General features: G+C 39.5%; 2 protein-coding genes across 5 annotated transcripts in view; one reads left to right on the top strand and one right to left on the bottom strand.

The window, feature by feature from the left end:
• The window catches only part of ITGB3BP (integrin subunit beta 3 binding protein), an 89,885-nt gene extending 83,577 nt beyond the window's left edge, over positions 1 to 6,308 (top strand). For 3 of the 4 annotated variants that reach the window (XM_083510384.1, XM_083510385.1, XM_083510386.1), the window contains one exon: positions 1,433 to 2,816. In XM_083510384.1, the coding sequence (XP_083366510.1) occupies positions 1,433 to 1,495 (63 nt within the window). In that variant the 3' untranslated portion in view covers positions 1,496 to 2,816. Of the gene's footprint in view, positions 1 to 1,432; positions 2,917 to 3,057 lie in introns of those variants that run through there. The other variant, XR_014527743.1, reaches the window with a different exon arrangement.
• Positions 6,309 to 6,604: 296 nt separating this feature from the next.
• ALG6 (ALG6 alpha-1,3-glucosyltransferase) overlaps positions 6,605 to 18,600 on the bottom strand; it is a 29,515-nt gene continuing 17,519 nt past the window's right edge. The window contains exons 6-15 of the mRNA XM_083510397.1: positions 18,007 to 18,089; positions 16,666 to 16,730; positions 15,446 to 15,631; positions 14,793 to 14,928; positions 12,992 to 13,077; positions 12,258 to 12,342; positions 10,104 to 10,174; positions 8,099 to 8,167; positions 7,773 to 7,971; positions 6,605 to 7,164 (exon numbers count right to left, since the gene is read on the bottom strand). Coding sequence (XP_083366523.1) covers positions 6,967 to 7,164; positions 7,773 to 7,971; positions 8,099 to 8,167; positions 10,104 to 10,174; positions 12,258 to 12,342; positions 12,992 to 13,077; positions 14,793 to 14,928; positions 15,446 to 15,631; positions 16,666 to 16,730; positions 18,007 to 18,089 — 1,178 coding nt within the window. The 3' untranslated portion in view covers positions 6,605 to 6,966. The remainder of the gene's footprint in view (positions 7,165 to 7,772; positions 7,972 to 8,098; positions 8,168 to 10,103; positions 10,175 to 12,257; positions 12,343 to 12,991; positions 13,078 to 14,792; positions 14,929 to 15,445; positions 15,632 to 16,665; positions 16,731 to 18,006; positions 18,090 to 18,600) is intronic.

Below are 18,600 nucleotides of genomic sequence, written 5' to 3'. Positions count from 1 at the left end.
AAAAACTACGTGCGTGTTATGGTCGGGTGCGTGTTATAGAGCGAAAAATACGTATATCAGGGTTTCCCAGACTTGGGTCTCCAGCTGTTTTTGGACTACAACTCCCATCATCCCTAGCTAGCAGGACCAGTGGTCAGGGATAAATTCCCATTATCCCTGACCTCTGGTCCTGCTAGATAGGGATGATGGGAGTTGTAGTCCAAAAACAGCTGGAGACCCAAGTTTGGAAGCCCTGATCTAGAGTCCTCTCTCCTAAGCCAGCTCCTACGCCCACCAGTCTTCTTGGTTCATAATTTCAAAAGTACAGGGAGGCTTGAGAGAGTAGAGTGTCTCTCTGCAAGATACAGCGAGCATAAGAACCCAGCTGTTGAAAGATCTATCAGTTTAGAATCACATCCCTCTGATTGGACCTATGACATGTACCTCCAGGTGAACGGAGGTGACTTGCAGAAAGATCCAGGGGTTGCCACTCCTGCAACACTGCTTAGGTGACCGTGCAGGTTTGCAGTAGCACCCATGCTCCTCCAAGGGAAACGTTGGCGCTATGGCAGGCGGCAAGAATGTGAAAAGCAGTGCATTAAGTAATAGGGTTTCTTGCCTGTCTCCGTGGCATAAAATGCACCAAGGAGACTCCAAACATAGCGAGCACAGCAATAGACTCTCTAGCATCTGTCACAAGCATCTAAAAGTAACTTGTTCTTATGTGTAGCATTTCCCCTCCCCACCCGCCTCCTGAGGTGCTACATGCACATTGAGGGCATGCACAGTCTCCTTTTGATGCTTGCTAATGGACACCACCCTGTAGGATGCTCATGCCAGGAAAGCAAGCTGAAGTCTTAAGACTTGGCCGAGGGAAGCAAAAATTGTAGCCAACACAGCTGGCATAATCAGTTGATGAACTGCCAGTTACACAAAAGGCAAAGCTCTTGCATGCCTCTTAATTAGAAAAATCACCTCCTGTTATTCCAGAGCAGGTATGAAAGAAACAGGAGTTTGCTGAAAGGTAGTCACAAAACAGAGAACATATTCAAACCCAAGGATGCTATGTAATATGTCTAAGTTTATACTTCTTTATTCTAATCCTTTATATCCCTCCTTTCAAGAAACAAATCCTTTGTAGGTTGAAGCTTTCTAAACTGGCTTTTGGTAATAGCAACCAGAATCAATGTATTCGGGGGTTTTCATTAAATATGTCCCTTGAAATATTAAGCTGACACATGAGGTTGCCCCATGTTAAATTGTAAACTAAATTAATACTGGGAAGCATTTGTATTTTAACATCCAGGATGCTTTCAAGGAAGTGGGGTGTTTTGTTTTCTAGGTGTTCTGTATATACACAGGAAAGCTAGAACTAAACCACAAATAGTGTGTTCAAAGGACAACATGGATGCCAAAATTGTCGTTTATTTTAATATTTTTTTAACCTACACAGGCCATATCTGAAGAATATATTCTGCTTGGCTGCAAGATTCTACAACTGCCTGATCCTACTTAAAAGGTTGAAAAGAAACGCCTGTAAATCTATCTCCCCAGCAAATACCAGCTAAGGATTGCTCAGTGCACTAGGCAGGTGCACATCTAGATACAGTTTCTTGCGTCTAATTTAAACTTTACAATCTGCACAACCAGATAATCTCAATGTAAATAATACACTTCTCCATAGCTCTTTTATGCAAATGGGTAACGGCACAAGCTGAATTTCTGCACCAGGCCCCTATGCTTGCCCTACCTTGGTAAAATGCCTCGGGGAGCTTTCCCCTCCTGTTTTGGGAAGAAGAGCTGTGCTTAAGGATGGACACTATTTCCCAGGCCTTCAAACAAACTGTAAATTTCACAGTAATGATATGCTCCATGCTTTCTCTGAAGGAGTGCCAGTTTGACCACAAACAATGAAGACTGCTTGCCAACATGCGGGGCATTGTTTATGCAACTTATCAGCACACCCAAAAGGAAGCAATTTTCCATCTATCTTTGGCTCGCTACCATCATTTTGCTAGCAAAACCTTATGTGCCTCACATGCAACATTTGCAATGCCTTTTTAGTTACTTTGGTTTACAAAAGCACCAAATAACTTTAGTTTTGCACTGCTAGCAAAGCTATCAGTATGTTCTTCTGCTTTGTGGTGCCTGAACTTATGCCGCAAAATCATTAAAAAGCAACACCATAGAGATTAATGTTTCTTTGCAATAGTACCTGCAGGGACAGGAATCAGTAAAACCTATCCTAGCATGTACTGAGATCCACAAATGATATCATGTTTCAGTCAAAATAAATGGTAACTATGCTGGAATGTTTAGAGGGCCAAGTACATCTTTAATAACTTTTTAACATAAAGATTATTTTTAATGGAAATTTAGGTGGTGGTGAGGCTGAGGCATGTACCTTCTCAGATGACTGACACTGAAATGCCAGCTTCACCATTTTGAGTGTAAGCAAAGAGTGGAGCCTTAAAAATGTGCTTGCTCGTCTCTTCTGTATATATACCCTTTATGATGGTTTGAAGACACTACATAGGGAGGTTTTCCTTCTTGCTTTGCACTGGGTCCCCTTCTGATCACCCAAAAGCCGCTCTTGAAATTTAGAAGACTCTATACAACAGGTTTGAGAGCTGCAGAAGGGGTGGGAGACAAACAGGTAGAAACCATGGAGCCCTTGCTCCCGGTGTGGAATGTAAGTGCCTTCTGCCCATGCAAGAAGTGTTTTGCAACCAAGCAGACAGTAATAAGTTGTTCGGCATGTACCAATTTCAAAACTGAAGTTGTCAACTATAATTGGGTCACAATTCTTTTTATAGAATAAAACTTTTGAAAGATAATTTGGCATTGACAAATTGTTTTTAAAAAGTGATTTGCTTAGATATTTCGGTGTAAAGAGTACAGGTTACAGTTCAAAGTATTTCACTGCTAGTGCTAGTAGTAGATAGGTAGCCGTGTTGGTCTGCCATAGTCAAAATAAAAAATTTTTTTTCTTCCAGTAGCACCTTAAAGACCAACTAAGTTAGTTCTTGGTATGAGCTTTCGTGTGCATGCACACTTCTTCAGATACACTAGTGCTAGTTACTTCAAATATATGCATATGCTTTTAAGCAGGAAAAGGTTGAGGGGACTTTTTCTTCTCAAGATGCAATTGCTAGTCAGTTTCACTTACACAGTTTGAGGGACTTTATTGGGGCAACATCATTGCTGCCTCTTCAGTTGTTTGTGGCATCATAACTCAGTCCCAAGCATGTTTACTTACAAGTAAGTTCTACTGATTTCCTTGGGACTTGCTCCCTTGTAGGCTTCTTCGGAATTGCAGCCTAAGGCTATTAAAGTACTGCTTCTCAGCCACTTGTACTAAGCTTTTTCTCTTTTCAGAAACAGCTGGGTCTGTTAAGAACCATTTCCTAGTTCTACATAAGGTAGATCAGATAACTCGCACTTTATCACCCTTGAAGGCCATCTGAAGGACAAAGAAAAGAGATACACATAAAACTAATGTTTTTCTATGCTGGGGGATACTTGCTCCAGGCTTCTGATGACTACAAGCAGAAGAAATGGCTAATGGAAATGTGAGATCAGTGCTCTGTCAGCAAGAGCGACTGTTTCACACTCTCCTACCCTGAGTGATTTTTGCAGTGCTTCAACATCTTAGAAATATTTTACCAAACTGTATTTGGGACGTGGGTAGTGCTGTGGTCTAAACCACTGAGCCTAGGGCTTGCCGATCGGAAGGTTGGTTGTTTGAATCCCGGTGACGGGGTGAGCTCCCATTGCTCAGTCCCTGCTCCTGCCAACCTAGCAGTTCGAAAGCACTTCAAAGTGCAAGTAGATAAATAGGTACTGCTCCGGCGGGAAGGTAAACGGCGTTTCCGTGCGCTGCTCTGGTTTCACCAGAAGCGGCTTAGTCATGCTGGCCACATGACCCGGAAAAACTGTCTGCGGGCAAATGTCAGCTCCCTTGGCCAGTAAAGCGAGATGAACACCGCAAGGCGGCCAGAGTCGCTCACGACTGGACTTAACTGTCAAGGGTCCTTTACTTAACCTTTTTAACAAATTAATGAAGTAAACGAACACCCACACAATCCTCATTTTGGAGCAGTTCAGTTGCTGATAGCACTCTAGAGACTGAATATGTCTGCTTTTTCCCATCTGCGGCTCTAGACCCGAGGGAGGTGAGGCTGGCACTAGGCCCAAGTTGCTCCATACCTTGAATTGGCTCTCCAGTGGTTGCGGTACCTATGCCTCTTGGGAGGAATAACAGCTATGAGAAAGGAGTAAAGTTAGGCTTGGTAGCATTTAATAAGAGAAATGTGGAAGTGATCCATAGATAGCCCTTTCATATGTGGAGGCTAGGAGGCTTAGTTTGGTCAGAACCAAGTATACACATTCAGAGTTAACGTTAAATGCATTACTTCTGGCAAATGTGCCACCATAGACACTAGCGGGCCATAAAAATTGTGTCCTGGGCTTTTTAGACTCATGTATTTTCTGAAACCAAAGGGGTGCATTGGTTGCCAGATGTGGGGGGAAAATCAGCTTTCCTACCACACTAATAGCTTCTACCCCATTCTTAGGGGTAGAAATAGACTATTGTTAATGTCATCATTCAGTAAAACATTGGGTTGGAACAAAACAACAGTTTGGAAAATTTAGATTTCCGACCTGGTCCATGAAACATCACCCAGCAATTCCCCTTACATAGCCCTGAGAATCCTAGAGGATAGCATGGGAACTGTTGCGATGAAGTGGGGAGGTTCTGCCAGCTATCCCGACACATCAGTTCCTGCTGGTGCAAGGCATCTCTGAATCCAACTCCCGGCTTAGGATTTAACTTTCATTACTATGTGTGACAAGGCTGCACATTCAGCACATGCTATCCTCTTCCGTTCACAATAAATAAATCCAAATTGCATAGGAACGCTGGGCCTCCACTCCAGGGGAAATTTGCACACATATCTGAGCAACAAGCCATCCAACAGATGGCCAACAGTGAAGGAAGTTTGGCTGGATTTGGGGCACACCCAAAAGAGAAGCAATTGCACCATCCAGGCTGACAGAGCCAACCATCTGTTTGATATAATCTTTGATCCAATATTGGGAACCTGGAGTGCTTGATATAGACTGACAGGAACTAAACAAACATTTTATGCATGCAGTTTCTTTCAGCACACTGGACCTTTGATGGATTGATATACAAAACTTTAAAGAATACAGTTTGAAAGTGTGTACGGGTTTGTATACTTGCAGACTTAGAAGGCTTACTTGGTGTAGGAAAAATACAAGTTTCATTGGTGTGAGATATCATTCCCTTTAATACAATAAATTATGTATTACTGCTCTGTGGCAACTTTACTTTTAATAATCTTCACATTCCAGCACAATGTTTTAATTTCAAGTGATTGAACCTATGTTCTCAGCTTCTGTTCATTTTCACAGAGCATAGCAGGGCCATTAGAAAAATAGAGGGGAAGGACATCATTAGCATTTGTTTGCATAATAGATTGTAACTGTGCATGCAGAATTTTGGTTTCCTGGCACAAGATACTAGGCAGCTTGAGCTTTGTAAAGAGCTACATTCAGAATATGTTGCATTTTGTATGGCAGAAAACCAAACCATGTACTTGCAAACTGAAAATCTGTATCAGAAATACGTAGTACCACTTTATCCCATTTTGAGGGCTTTGTCTTATTGCTGTACATGTTTTCAGAACAGCAGAAAGGAATAAATTTGGGTGGAGCTGACATGCAATAGAAGCATGTGATGATAAGTGTATACTGTCTTGTTGAATAAGGTGCTAAAATATGGCAACAAATCAAATTAAATCAGAGGCTAGTTGAATTTTGTATTTAAAATGAATACTCAAAGTCAATGTGTATTGAATGTAAGACTTTGGCTAGGAACAATGAACTAATTGTCCATGTCCATGATAAAGATGTGTCATATACAGCAGAAATGTCAAGTCTTCATAAGTGGCTGCTAGAAATTGGTCTAATTCTTTATACTCCATGTACACTTTTGTCAGTGCAGGCAGATGGCATGAAGACAACCATCAAGCACCAAAGAATTCCAAATGGATTTGAATTCTTGCAATAACTTAGTTTTTAAAAACCCAACAATATTTGAGTTGCAGGCTGTTAAATATCAAGACTGTTACAAGAGAGTGCTACAGAAAAAGGACTTCGCACAATTTGAGTTCTTTGTGATTTGCTGCATTAGAATTATAGAATTAGAATCTATATGACTAAAATGCTATTTTGGCTATAAAATTTGCATATCGCTGGGAGGTTTGGATGTTGATGTACATTAAAAATAATGTTGGCCACAACAGCGCCTTGGAACTCTTGTTATGGACTTTTAGCTAGTATAAAGGTTAATACTGAAATAAGACTGTCATGGAAGCATGAACCATGACACTGAGTCATGAATATTAGTTCAGTGGCCTTGATGATTTTAAGCATATCATAGAGAATAGTGAAATATTGTACAAGGCAGCTTAATGTATGTAATCAAATAGGCTAGAAGAGACAGCATTTAGTAGCAACAGACAAGATACGCCATAAAATATGGTTCTGCATCCCCAACGCATTTCATTTGAAGTGCATTAAACTGAAACTCATACTATTAAATTAATTTGGAAATTTTATTCAAAATAAGCCAGTAAAGGTGGCCAAAATATTACTTAATTGTTTTCAAGGTACCAGTAGCTTTCCATCTTCAACAAATAATCAAGTATGATGTTTCCCTTTTATTGCATACAGAGGACAAAGAGTCCATTTCAAACCTCTCTTAATAATGGCTATTCACATTCCTGAAACAGCACAAATTGACATGTAAACATTTTTGTGTGGCTTTCCCCAGCAAATACATAAAATAAGAAAGCAATTTATACCTCACATTACATATGATTTAAGACATAGTTCTATGAAAATATTAAAAGGTTTCCCCTCGCTTTAGTCATTAGTTTTGCGGGTTGGCACTTTGACCTAATTGGTTTTTTTCTGATTTCGGCTATCTCTTGATTCCCATATTGCAATGACATTAAAATATAGCAAGAAGAATAGAAAGTGCAAGCAGGATACAGCAGAGACAGCTAGAGGAAATAAATCTGGTAGCCTTTGTGGAGGATCCAATGTAGCACTCATTAAAGTCAGGATGCCCATCAGAGTTATTGAGACAAGGAACTGAAAGGAGAGAGAAAAGGTACACTGGTTATCACTGATTTACAATGTCCAATAAGTCGTTTCATTGCTTAGGTGCTCTGTTTTCATCATCCTTATGGAAGATATTTCAGAAAATACAATGTGTCTCTAACATGACATCTTATGTACCAATTGCCAGGGTTGATGCAAACATGGTCACGTCGTCCATATTAGGATGCCAAACCTAACCATGGTTTAGTGTGAGGTGAACAAGCCCAAATGAGCTGGATCAAACTTCCTACTCACATCCTTCCCTCTCCTCTTTTCTTGATACGTGTTTCAATGTTAACCACGGTTGGTTTGAACATAATAGCCAAGCTGCAGGGTTGTTTTTTTACGTGCAATCCAAGGCATACTGCAGCTTCTTCATGCCACACTAAAAGTGTCAGACGCTGCCCCAGATAACTGCTTAAAATGTTCCAGCAATTGTCTTCACCAGCAGCATCTGCACACGGTGGGAATCATGGCAGTGGTGTGACTGGGGACCTTGGCAACTATACAGTAGCTTATGTTTAAAACACAAAAGGAAAGCATCTACCCCTTAGACAAATCAGTGCACGAAAGACAAGGTTTTTGTAAGAGTTACTTACTGAACTCCTAATAACCTTTGAGAATGTTCTGAACCATGGCATGCATCGTCTAATGGAAGTGGGGAAAAGCTTTAGCTGCATATCGTCTTCAGAAGTATTTTCAAATATTGAAAAAGAGGTTGCACACACTGTGAGAAAGGCCAGTGTTGTCACGATATATGGCAGGAGCAGGCCATCCTTCAGGAGAAGGGGCAGCATGCTGTGGAGAAAGAGACAAGTTAGTTCATGCCATATCATGGTTATTTGCCCAACAATATATAAGGGGGTAGGGAGTCCTCAATAAACTCAAGTTAGAATTTTTTAGAAATACTATTATTCAAACTCACCTGAAGGTTGAAACAAGTAGAAACCATGTAGACATAAAAGGAATTTCATGTATAACTAAGCAGACGGGTCTATGGGGAAAAGCAAATAAAACCTACATAAACATTGTCAAGGTAACATTTCAATTAGTTGATAGCAGAGCTGCTACATCATACATTTTTTTTTTATTTTAACAAGTGATGCAAAACAACAGTAAGGGGCATTTATTTAGAATACAGACCACAAGCACATTAATACACAATACATAACAATAATGGCCAAGCAGCCCATTAGGGCAACAGAGTAAAATAAATTGCACTTGGAAATTGTTTATGCACTTTCCTATGGGGGTAATTGAAGTGTTAACACCACTTACTAGTCTTACAATCATGTATATATAGCAACAGAAAATCCAAATGGTGAGTGCCACCAGAACTGTAACCAAAACAAGGCCACTGAGAAACCAAGATAAAGGTATTAGCAATATTTACTAGGGGAAAACTGTAAGGGGAGAGCTGAGTATGCACAGTAGCTACTGAATGTGGGATGTCAGGGGATGAGGCACTGGCAAAAGAACCAAAGCAAAATATAGTGAACCTAGAAAATGGAAGAAAGCTTGGCTGGCTGGCATATTCAATACTGTCACCCCACACGTCAACATTCTATTGCAAGTCCCACTCTTTGCTACTACTTGACTCATTTTTAACACAGGAAGCTGCCTTATACCAAGTCAGACCATGAGGCCCATCTTGCTTAGTAATGTCAATGCTGACTGGCTCCAGCGTTTCTGGCAGGAGCCTTTTCCAGCTTTAACTGGAGAGACCAGGAATTGAACCAGGGACATACTGCATGCAGACGTGTTCCATCACTCAGTCATATCCCTTTCCTTGTCAATAAGAGCAATTCAGACAGACCCATGCAAGCAAATACAGTGGTACCTTGGATTGTAACCATAATCTGTTCCGGAGGTCCGTTTGTAAACTAAAACAGGTTGTAACCCAAGGGGCGCTTTCACCAATGGGGCCTCCCAAAAAATTTGTTCGTAATCCAAAAAAATGGGTTGTAATCCAAAAAATGGTTGCAAACCAGGACACGCACTTCCGGGTTTGAAGTGTTTGTAATCCAAAATGTATGCAAACCAAGAAGTATGCAAACCAAGGTACCACTGTATCTGAAAGTAGTTAACTGAAGGGCTTGATAATGAAGATAAGGAAAGACATACTGACAACATTTCAGTTTCAAAACAAGCCAGCTTTAAAATCATGGTTTCTGAAGCTGGCTGGTTTAACTACAGTTTGTTGGTCTGGATAAAACGAGACACTTTCCAAAGAAGCCGGAAAGTAAATACTAGAAACATCCTTCCAGCTATGCAGGAGGAAAGGAGTAGCATGCAAGCCTGAGTCTTGCTCAGATTCATTTCAGCTGAAGCGTGTAGCACTACACCATGGTTTAACATTCTGGGCAAACAGACCTACAGATGAAAAAACTGCTCTTCGGTCCCAAGTAAATCCCAAAATCTCAGATTTGACATTACTGTGATATAGGAACCTGGCTCTACGGTTCCGGCTGAGCATGTGACTTCAATGCATGTTCAGCATCTTGTGAACTTGGCAAAAGCCATCTCTGAAGCATGTGGATCAATTTTAAAGCTGTCACCTTTTCCACCTCCTCACACTTTTCCTACTTCCCAAGTCTACTTCTTACATGATGGGTGTAAAAAGAAAAGAGGATGGAAGACAACAATGCATTCTAAAACATTTAGCTTTTCAAAAATAAGACATAGAAGGCAACTCCTTTGGCCAGGTATACTAAATACCCTTTCATGCACCCTGAGCAAAGGGAATAATGTTATTTTGTTGAACGAATTCTCTTGTGCTTTGGCACATTCAGGATGTACCCTTGCATAGGTGCTGGAGCCCTATTCTAGATCAGATCCCATGATCCACTTCATCAGATGTGCTGTTTATTTACTTCCCATTTCAACAGATAACGATGCAATATATTTTAAAAGTAGAAAATACAACTTACATTGAAACTAGAAGAATAGATTTTTCATGCACTTGGAATGAGAACAGGAAGAAGGATAATGCACAGCTAACCTGTTAAAAACAAAGTTAACAAGTGTTAACACAGAGGCAACAAGTACTGTTTATATTTCCATCGACAGGAACATGTAGAGGATGCTTTTGCTATTCAGGAACAGCTTACATGTATCCATAGAAGCAGGCTTTCCCAACATGGTGTTCCAGATGTTTGGACTACAATTTCCATTGCCAATGGTGAGGGTTGATGGGAGCTGTAGCCCAACAATATCTGGAGAGAACCAGGTCACAGGATTCTGCTTGAAATGTCACTGTGCTTAAGACCACTTTTCCTTATTTTCAAGTACATTTAAAATGGGTATGTTACCATAACTAAGTGTATGAAATATTTTTAAGTTGCAGTATAAAAACAACATTCGAGAGAAAAGCACAGTTCCTTTTTAAAGTTATTGCAATAACTACTGTAATTTTTTACAAGTAATATTGATCTGGAAAAAAAGCAAAATAAGAAGTGAACACTCATCCATACAAGGCTTTTTTCAGTGGTGGAACTTGAGGTCTCAAATTTCAGCGGCGGCCTGTGCAACACAAAAAAATTATCCCCCACCCTGCCTTCCATTCTACATTATTGTAGAATGTGACACACACAGGACACTGTGGCCTGTGTTGCTGGACCAGTCACACTTCTTTAAATCCACCTCTGCTTTTTTGCGTGGTTTTGTATTTTGAAGCAAAATTATAGAACAAAAAATTAAAGGCATTTCCCTTCCCTTCAGCAATTTGAAGAATACCACTTACGTATTGCTGGAGGACTGCTATAATCGTGTTTTGTTAAAAGTGTTTTAAGTAATTTTTAAGAAATACAAAGTAGCACAGTGGAGTAACTTTACTGATCCTTTTAAAAGTACTGTGTGACTATTTAGGCAAAACTTCAGCATGCAATGACAGATAAACTTCAAAATTTAAGTAACGGAGACAAGGGTGGCTGTTTATCAGAGATTATTAACATAAGCCATAAGTCAAAAAAGAACCTTGAGCATCGCAATACAGTGGCTATTCTCCAAGCCTGAAATATTAGTCATCTGATTTATGAGTCTTTTTGGGCAATTTGGACCAACAGGCCTGGGATTGCAGTTGTTTAAACTACCACATAAATGTTTAATTAATGAGGCTTCCTCATTCCCAGGAGGTGGAGTTCGTTCTCCTTAATCTAGATTAATATGTAACAATCCATGTGACATGAATAGATGAACTCCACTGCCCAAAAAACATTTAAGTGTGCATGCTTGCACAAGTAGCATGACTGATCATGTATCATCCATCAGGTCTGATCTAGTTGAGATTCCTGCATTGCAGGGGGTTCGACTAGATGATCCTTGGAACATTTTCCAACCCTAAAATTCTATAATTATATAGAATTATATAGAGGTTAGGAGTTGTGGTTCCAAGTTGGTCAGGAAATACCTAGCTACTTTAGGTGAGCTAGAAGTCTTTAGAACCAGATAAATTGCATCATAAGCTTTTAAACAAATTTGTTCTCTGCTGTCCCAAAGGGCAGAACAAGGGTGTAATAAGCATATCTTACAGGAGGATAGACTTCAGAAATTTCTCAATAGCACCAATCACCTTGAGAGTAGTGGGCTCCCCTCACTAGAGGAATTCATGCAGAGGCTAGACAGTCATCTGCCAGGGTGACATTGTTCCAGATTTCCTGCATAGGCCAAATAGTCTATATAGCAATTTCTGTGCATATTTTGCCACCTCATCCTAATTTCCATTCGGTGATATATTTTCATCCTATATATGATTGTGTGTGCGTGCATATGTACATATGTATTTGTGGGAGGAAAGCAATAAGCCTTCTGACATATGGATGATTCCAACTTCATAATCTGTTTCTAGAGCACTATGTTTTGGTGTGCAAACAAGAATAATGAGCAGTCAGACTGGTATGAGATACAGCACCTATGGTCACTCAGAATGGCCAGGTTTTTGGTTTCTTATTGGAAGAGATCATATGGTACATATATATGTTGTTCTATGAAACTGAACAGAGTGTGAATGGAGAAAGATATTTGTTTCTTTTATAAAACATACAAACATTACATTAATTTTTTTAAAAAGTTCATTAAACACTTACCAAAGCATATTTAAATCCTTTGATAGAAGGCTGCAGAGTTAGTTTTATGCAACTGGGAAGTGCAGTCAGGAATGTTAAGGCAAAGCTGAACATAAAATAATGTATTAAAAATGCTATCTCAGTAACAATGGATTCACCTTCTTAAAACTATGGATCAAACCTGATTTTTTCATACCTGCACTAAAAACAAATAATAAGGTTCCTGTTTTGAATTTCCTAATTTTAAACTCACAAAATAAACAAGCAGAAAACAACCACATGACACTAGTGTTTAAATCAACTCTGTTTCCATGCAGATGGTCGAACCAGTGCCAGAATCTGACATTTTATGTATTTATTATTTAAAAATATGTATAACCTGTCCTTCATCAATACAGATTCAAGAGTAAGGTACAGAACACAAAATGAAATAAACATCAACCAACCAAATCATAAAACAAACAATAAATTGTAAAAGAAACCATCAAAGCAGCTAGAAAAAACAAAGCAAGTTAAATAGCAATCAACTTGCAAAACTTAAAATGCCTGGGCAGATATAAGTCTTCAGCTGGCATTGAAATGATAACAATGTTGGCACTACTCATAACCATAAGGGGAGGGCATTCCACAGACGTGGGAACCACCATAGAGAGGGCAATATTATTACATTGTTTTAAAATACTATCTTGTGATCCTACCAACAGTGTAACACAATTCATACTTGAAAGTTGCTATGGACTTCTATTCTTACTTACCTTAGTTTAAGTTGAGTTTCTGCTGACAGCACTGCCTTTACTTTGAAAAAAACACTTACGGTGCACCAAACATTGGCCACTTTATCCTGAGAAGATATTTAAAGTGTTGCATTATTTTTTGTTGATGGGCCTTATTTATACATTGAATGGCAGGGATCTTTTTGCATGGATGTATATTTGATGCCGAGATTAAATGCATCTGTGTGACCTTGGTTCAAAATAGTGGGCAATGTCATTTTGATTAAAACAAGCCTTTAATTAACAGAGAAGTACGTTACTGAGTACAAGAGCTTGTGTTAGAAAAATCTCTTATAACAATACTGTAGCATATTAAGTAAGAGAAGTTTGAAACTGTTTTTTTGCAAATGTGAAGCCACACTATATTTTGCCACATTCTGCTACTAGAACATATTTAGCTCTGCTTGCTAGTTGCTAGCAATGACAGAGTTAACCCTAATAAATCAAGAAGTCTAAAGACATTAGCAGTTGTGCTAGGATCACTTTCCAAATTAAATTTGTAACCACACAGCTAGCATGCTCATGAAACTCATCCCTAAACAGCTGCTTGAATCACAGCTGTGTAGACATAACAGCAAGAAAGCTACTACCAACAACTGAGACATCCCTCCTTGTTCACTTACAAGTGTACAGAACACACACTGCAAATTTGCTGAAGGTGACAAGTGCTTGGCAGCACCCACAAACATATAAGATGCCTGTTTAATAGCCAGAGAAGTTTTACAACTATCAGCACTTGCAGGCATCTCTGTAAATGGGAACCAATTCAAAGAACCTGTCACAGGCAACCCAGTATAAACTTACTGTGCACTGCTTACGTAGACAGTTTCTCAGTTTATCCAGATTAATATCCAAATCAGTCACTCCTCTGCTCAGCTCAGAAAACATTTCAGCTAACATTAGATCAAAAATCCCTGAGCTATCCTGGGTAAAATCGTGTGAAGTTTCTTCATTATAAAACATCAGTGAAACCTATCAATGTGTATCAAAAAAATACATATCCTGCCTCCCTAAAAATACACATGTAAACGCACCAAATTACTTGACAGTTCTTTGGCTTGTGAATTTCTATATACCTCACACTTCGTGTAAAATGTCAACATACAAGTGAGCCTAAATTTTTCTACCAATGTGCCAGCACCACTACCAGGGATGTTAATGGTTTTCAGAAGTAAGTCCACTGATGAGTTGTATCACTATTTCTCACTCTCTCTTCCCCACACCCTCTCTCTGGTGCAAACCACTTAAGAGAACTCATATCTGTAATAAAATCATATACTTTATGCTCAACACCTTTAGGCCTTACTTTAGCAAAGCAAGATGGCACTTTCCAACACAGCAAATCAGGAATCTCAATGCCTTCTAAAGCATGTAACATTTTAGCATCAGTCCAATGACTATTTTAGAACAGTAAAAAAAGAGAATCCAGTATGTATTCATTTTTTTAGACCCTCTAGATAAGATTGAGCAAGGACGCTGTTAATTACTATGGAATCTGGTCAAACGGAAAAATGTACGTCTGAGCTATAGATCTGACGATGGGATAAATGTTGTCTACTCATATAATATCCTGGAAGATGCCAGCTGAGCTAGGGGTTAAACGCTGGATTAAATAACTGGCAAGAAATGACAGTCAGAGAAGCCAGATCATATTACTAGCCTTCTGGTGTATCTTCCACATGAAATCCCTAAGGGTCAAAGTGAAGGTTTCTCAAGGGAGCTAAAAATATAAAACATTTACAAGAAGCTTGTAAGGGGGCAGGGCAGGGAAGATGAGGCATACCTCGAACAAACCTCGATCAACTGGAAAGAGCCTTCTGAACACTTGCAAAATTTGTTCAACGTCTGTACAAAACGGGAGCCAACAGAGAGCAAAAGAAACACCCACGGTAAACCCCAGTTTCATTAACAGTAACAGCCTGCAAGAAAAAAATTAAAATAATCCAAGCCCTGAAGAAGAAGTGCTCATGTGAAAGAAAATAGTAGTGTTTATGTGCTCTCAAACATAAAGCTGACTTAAAGTACCGTGCATAACGACAGACATTAAATAACCTAACGTGAGATAGCTAACAGGAAAAGAGATCAGGGATAAGAAAACTGTTAAATGTTAAAAAAGATATGCTAAACTCTTATCTTCTAAATCTGGGTGTCCATTTGTGACCTGTGCTTAACTAATGACAGGTGTTGAAGAGAAAAGATAGTCGTGTGTATTTTGATACACTATGGACACTCGTAAAACTATTTAGTATGTTATTTAATGACTTAGGAGAAAATGTTCTTCTGGGGGAGGGGGGGGGAGTAAAGAATTATAATGACATGAATCCCTTCTCCAAAAGCTTAATCGAGAAATGAATGACATGCACAAATTCCCAAGGCAAGCCTGCCTAAGTGCATTCCAGGACCATTTTCTGGATGTCAACTTTTAAAGATACTCACCCCTTCCCCACCAGGCCTTTTTTGAAGCACTTTCCCAAGAGATAGCTGAAGAAGGGCAACGAATGGTACAACTCCATTTGTTTGTAGTTTAGAGCCAAGCAGAATGCTATTGAGCCCAAGAGGTCAAAATCATAAGACAGGCAAAGCACTCCCCACAAAGCAAAGCCAAGGCTCACAGAATTATATATGTTTTTAATGTTAAGGACAAAACAGATTAAAAAAGTTAAGTTATAAAGGAAATACTTCAGATGGTCTCCTCTTGCCACCATAACTGATTGCCCGTGCCATAAATTTAATCCTGTCAAAGTCTGAAGTCCCACTGATTTCAATGGGAGAGATTTAAGCAATTTGATTTGAGGTTTAATTAATCTTGAAATAAAATAAATGTGACTTCAAAGTGCTTACCTGTGAGGAGATTTTGCCCTGAGCTCTCAAACACCAATATGAAAGAACCTGAAGGAACGACATCATCTGAGTGTCTCTGTTCTGGCACTACCGGAAACTCAAAAGCAAGCAGAGCTGGGGAGCGGTTCCTACACTTCTCAAATAACATGAAACAAGTTTCCTGAAAATTTGTAGTTTGCCCATACTGGCTGCAACCATCACAATGATGTGCAGTTTTGTTACCTTTCCATAAAGATCCATGCAAAGTACATTCCTATGGATTGCCTCCACTGAAATTCATTTTGAGATAACGACAGGTGACATCAAATTGTTATCTTTGCTGTTTAATCTCCAATGGCTGTTTCACACATACAACTTTTAATTTAGTCATCTTGAGATAAATATGCCTATGTGAACTCACCTTCGGGTATTTATACCACGCACTTCATACTGAACAAACATGTATCCACACATTCAGCATACAGCAGCAACCCAGATTATACAATAACTGTTGTTTTAAATGTTTAGCTGCACCATTAATACCTAACAGCACAATCCTATGCATATTTACCTTGGGAGTTAGCTGCTCTTGTGTTCAAATGGGGCTTATTCTGAGGTAAGCGTGCACAGGGCTGTATCCTTTATCTGTGTCTTTTTCACTGCTCTTAAAAACATCTTATGCAATGAACAGGAATTATTCCTCCCTGTTCACATACTTCCCCTAAACCATTACATCCCTTTTGTTGCTCTATAGCAAAGAGATTGGTGTTGGGTTAAGAGAATCCATTGAATTGGTAAAGTGTAAAGAGATGACATCACAGAATAGGCAAGGATACTGAAAATGTCCATAATCAATCAGAATGAGTCCCGGATAAAGCAGTATGCAGAGAGCACTAGAAATCTGGGAAAGAAAACAGACATTCTGCATTAAAAGAAACACAAAGAAGCTAATTTTGTAATAAGTCATCGCATACTAGAACAAGGGTGGGGAACCCTCAGGCTTGGGGGGCCAAGTGCAGCCTCCAAGCCTCTCTATGTGGCCCTCAGGCCACACTCCTCAGCAGCCCTGGTCTACATCCTCATTAAACTTTCTGCTTTGGAATAAGGCTTTGAACTGTGATGGAGCTTGCTTACCTGTCTTGAGGACGGAAGGAAAAGGGGTATGTGACTTTTGCAAGGCTGGAATGTAGTCCTACTTGTAAGAATATAAAGGTAAGAGGCACATCCATTGCTCTTCTGCATTTTGCCCCTTGTCCTGCTGCCTACTGGTACGCAGCCCAGGCTGCCCATGAAAAAATGTTTTCATCCCCATGCAACCTCAAAAGAGTATGTGACCTTAAACACGTTTCACTTCTCCCAGCTGAAACAATGCATAGAAGGCAACAGAGAATCCACTGCATCACTCTACAAACATATCTTGTTCTACTGGCCAAAACTGTGATTCAGCCAGCTATTCGTGGCTATTAAAAGGGCCAGTCTAAATGTTAAATGTGGGATTCAAAAGCATGTACTGAATTTAGCTCCAAGCACACACAAACATTTGACTGCAGTAAGATCTGTGACCTTCATTGGGCAGGGACATTGGAAGTGGGCGGGGGGCATCTAAAGTACAAGTAAGGCTAAAAAGAAAGTCTCTTCCAATGTGAGCAGGTACATCTGATGTAGAGGTTCCTATCAACATTTGTGCCCTATCAACATCTGAGTGGCGTTTGGAGGTGGCCTGGGAGAAGGCTTTTCCTGTGGCCATTACCAAATTGTTAACAGCCTACCTAGGGAGGCCTTGGGCATTTTTAGCGGAAAAGCCGGGCAAAAGTATTTATAATGAAGAAAAGCAAGTCCACAATCCTATGTGATCTTACTTGGGACTAAATTCCACTGAAGTTAATGGGACCTACTTCTGAGTAGAAATATAATTTGCATTTTGCTGCATACTATGTCTGTTTGTGCAATCCTTGTTTCTTAATTATACAAAAAATGGACAACATTGCAAGGCTTTCCAGTAACTGAGGTCAATGTAACATTATTAACTATAAAACGAACTAGCAATTTGTGCTATCAATTTTATGTTAGCAGAAAATATTTTCTGGTTTTGTAGCATTAAGTAGCCCCATCCTTGCCTTCCATTCTAGTTTTCACTGTAAGTCCAAAAAAAGAAAAGAAAAATAAATCATACCAACCTTCCTCTTAGCTGAAGTCTCTTTTAAATAACAACAGTACAAGATTACTGCAGGTATGTAAACCAGCATATCAGCAACAAAAACTGAAACATAGAAAATATATTTATGTATGAATCAAACTACTATTGTTTATTAGCCAACTGGGCTATTGATTATTCTGCTTCAAATATTGTCTTCTAACTGTGACTATGCTATTGTTCTTGGCCTTCCCCCATAACCATTTCCCCATCACCTGCATCTGACATATATTTGAATTATTTAAAATATCAAAAGCAGCCAAGATTAACTCTTATGTGCTATGGACACAATAATTCACTACACACATACAGTTCAACCAGATGTAAGTCTGCACATACACTCAAAACTGATTTAGGGATAATACCCTTTTCAAATATTCTGTGGCCACAAGAAAATACAGGAATCATGCTGTGGTTGACAGATCCTCAACCTGAGATAGTATCCAGTCTACACCTTTAAATCAGGGGTGAAGAATGCCAGGTCTGGGGCTGAATGTGGCCCTTCAGACATCCTTATATGGCCCTCGGAACTCTCCCCAGGCCACACCCCTTACTGTCCCTTCTTTGTGCCCCAAGT

This window comes from Podarcis liolepis (genome assembly GCF_965112155.1).
Source record: "Podarcis liolepis genome assembly, chromosome: 6".
NCBI lineage: Eukaryota > Metazoa > Chordata > Lepidosauria > Squamata > Lacertidae > Podarcis > Podarcis liolepis.
This window is presented reverse-complemented; position numbering and strand designations above follow the sequence as displayed.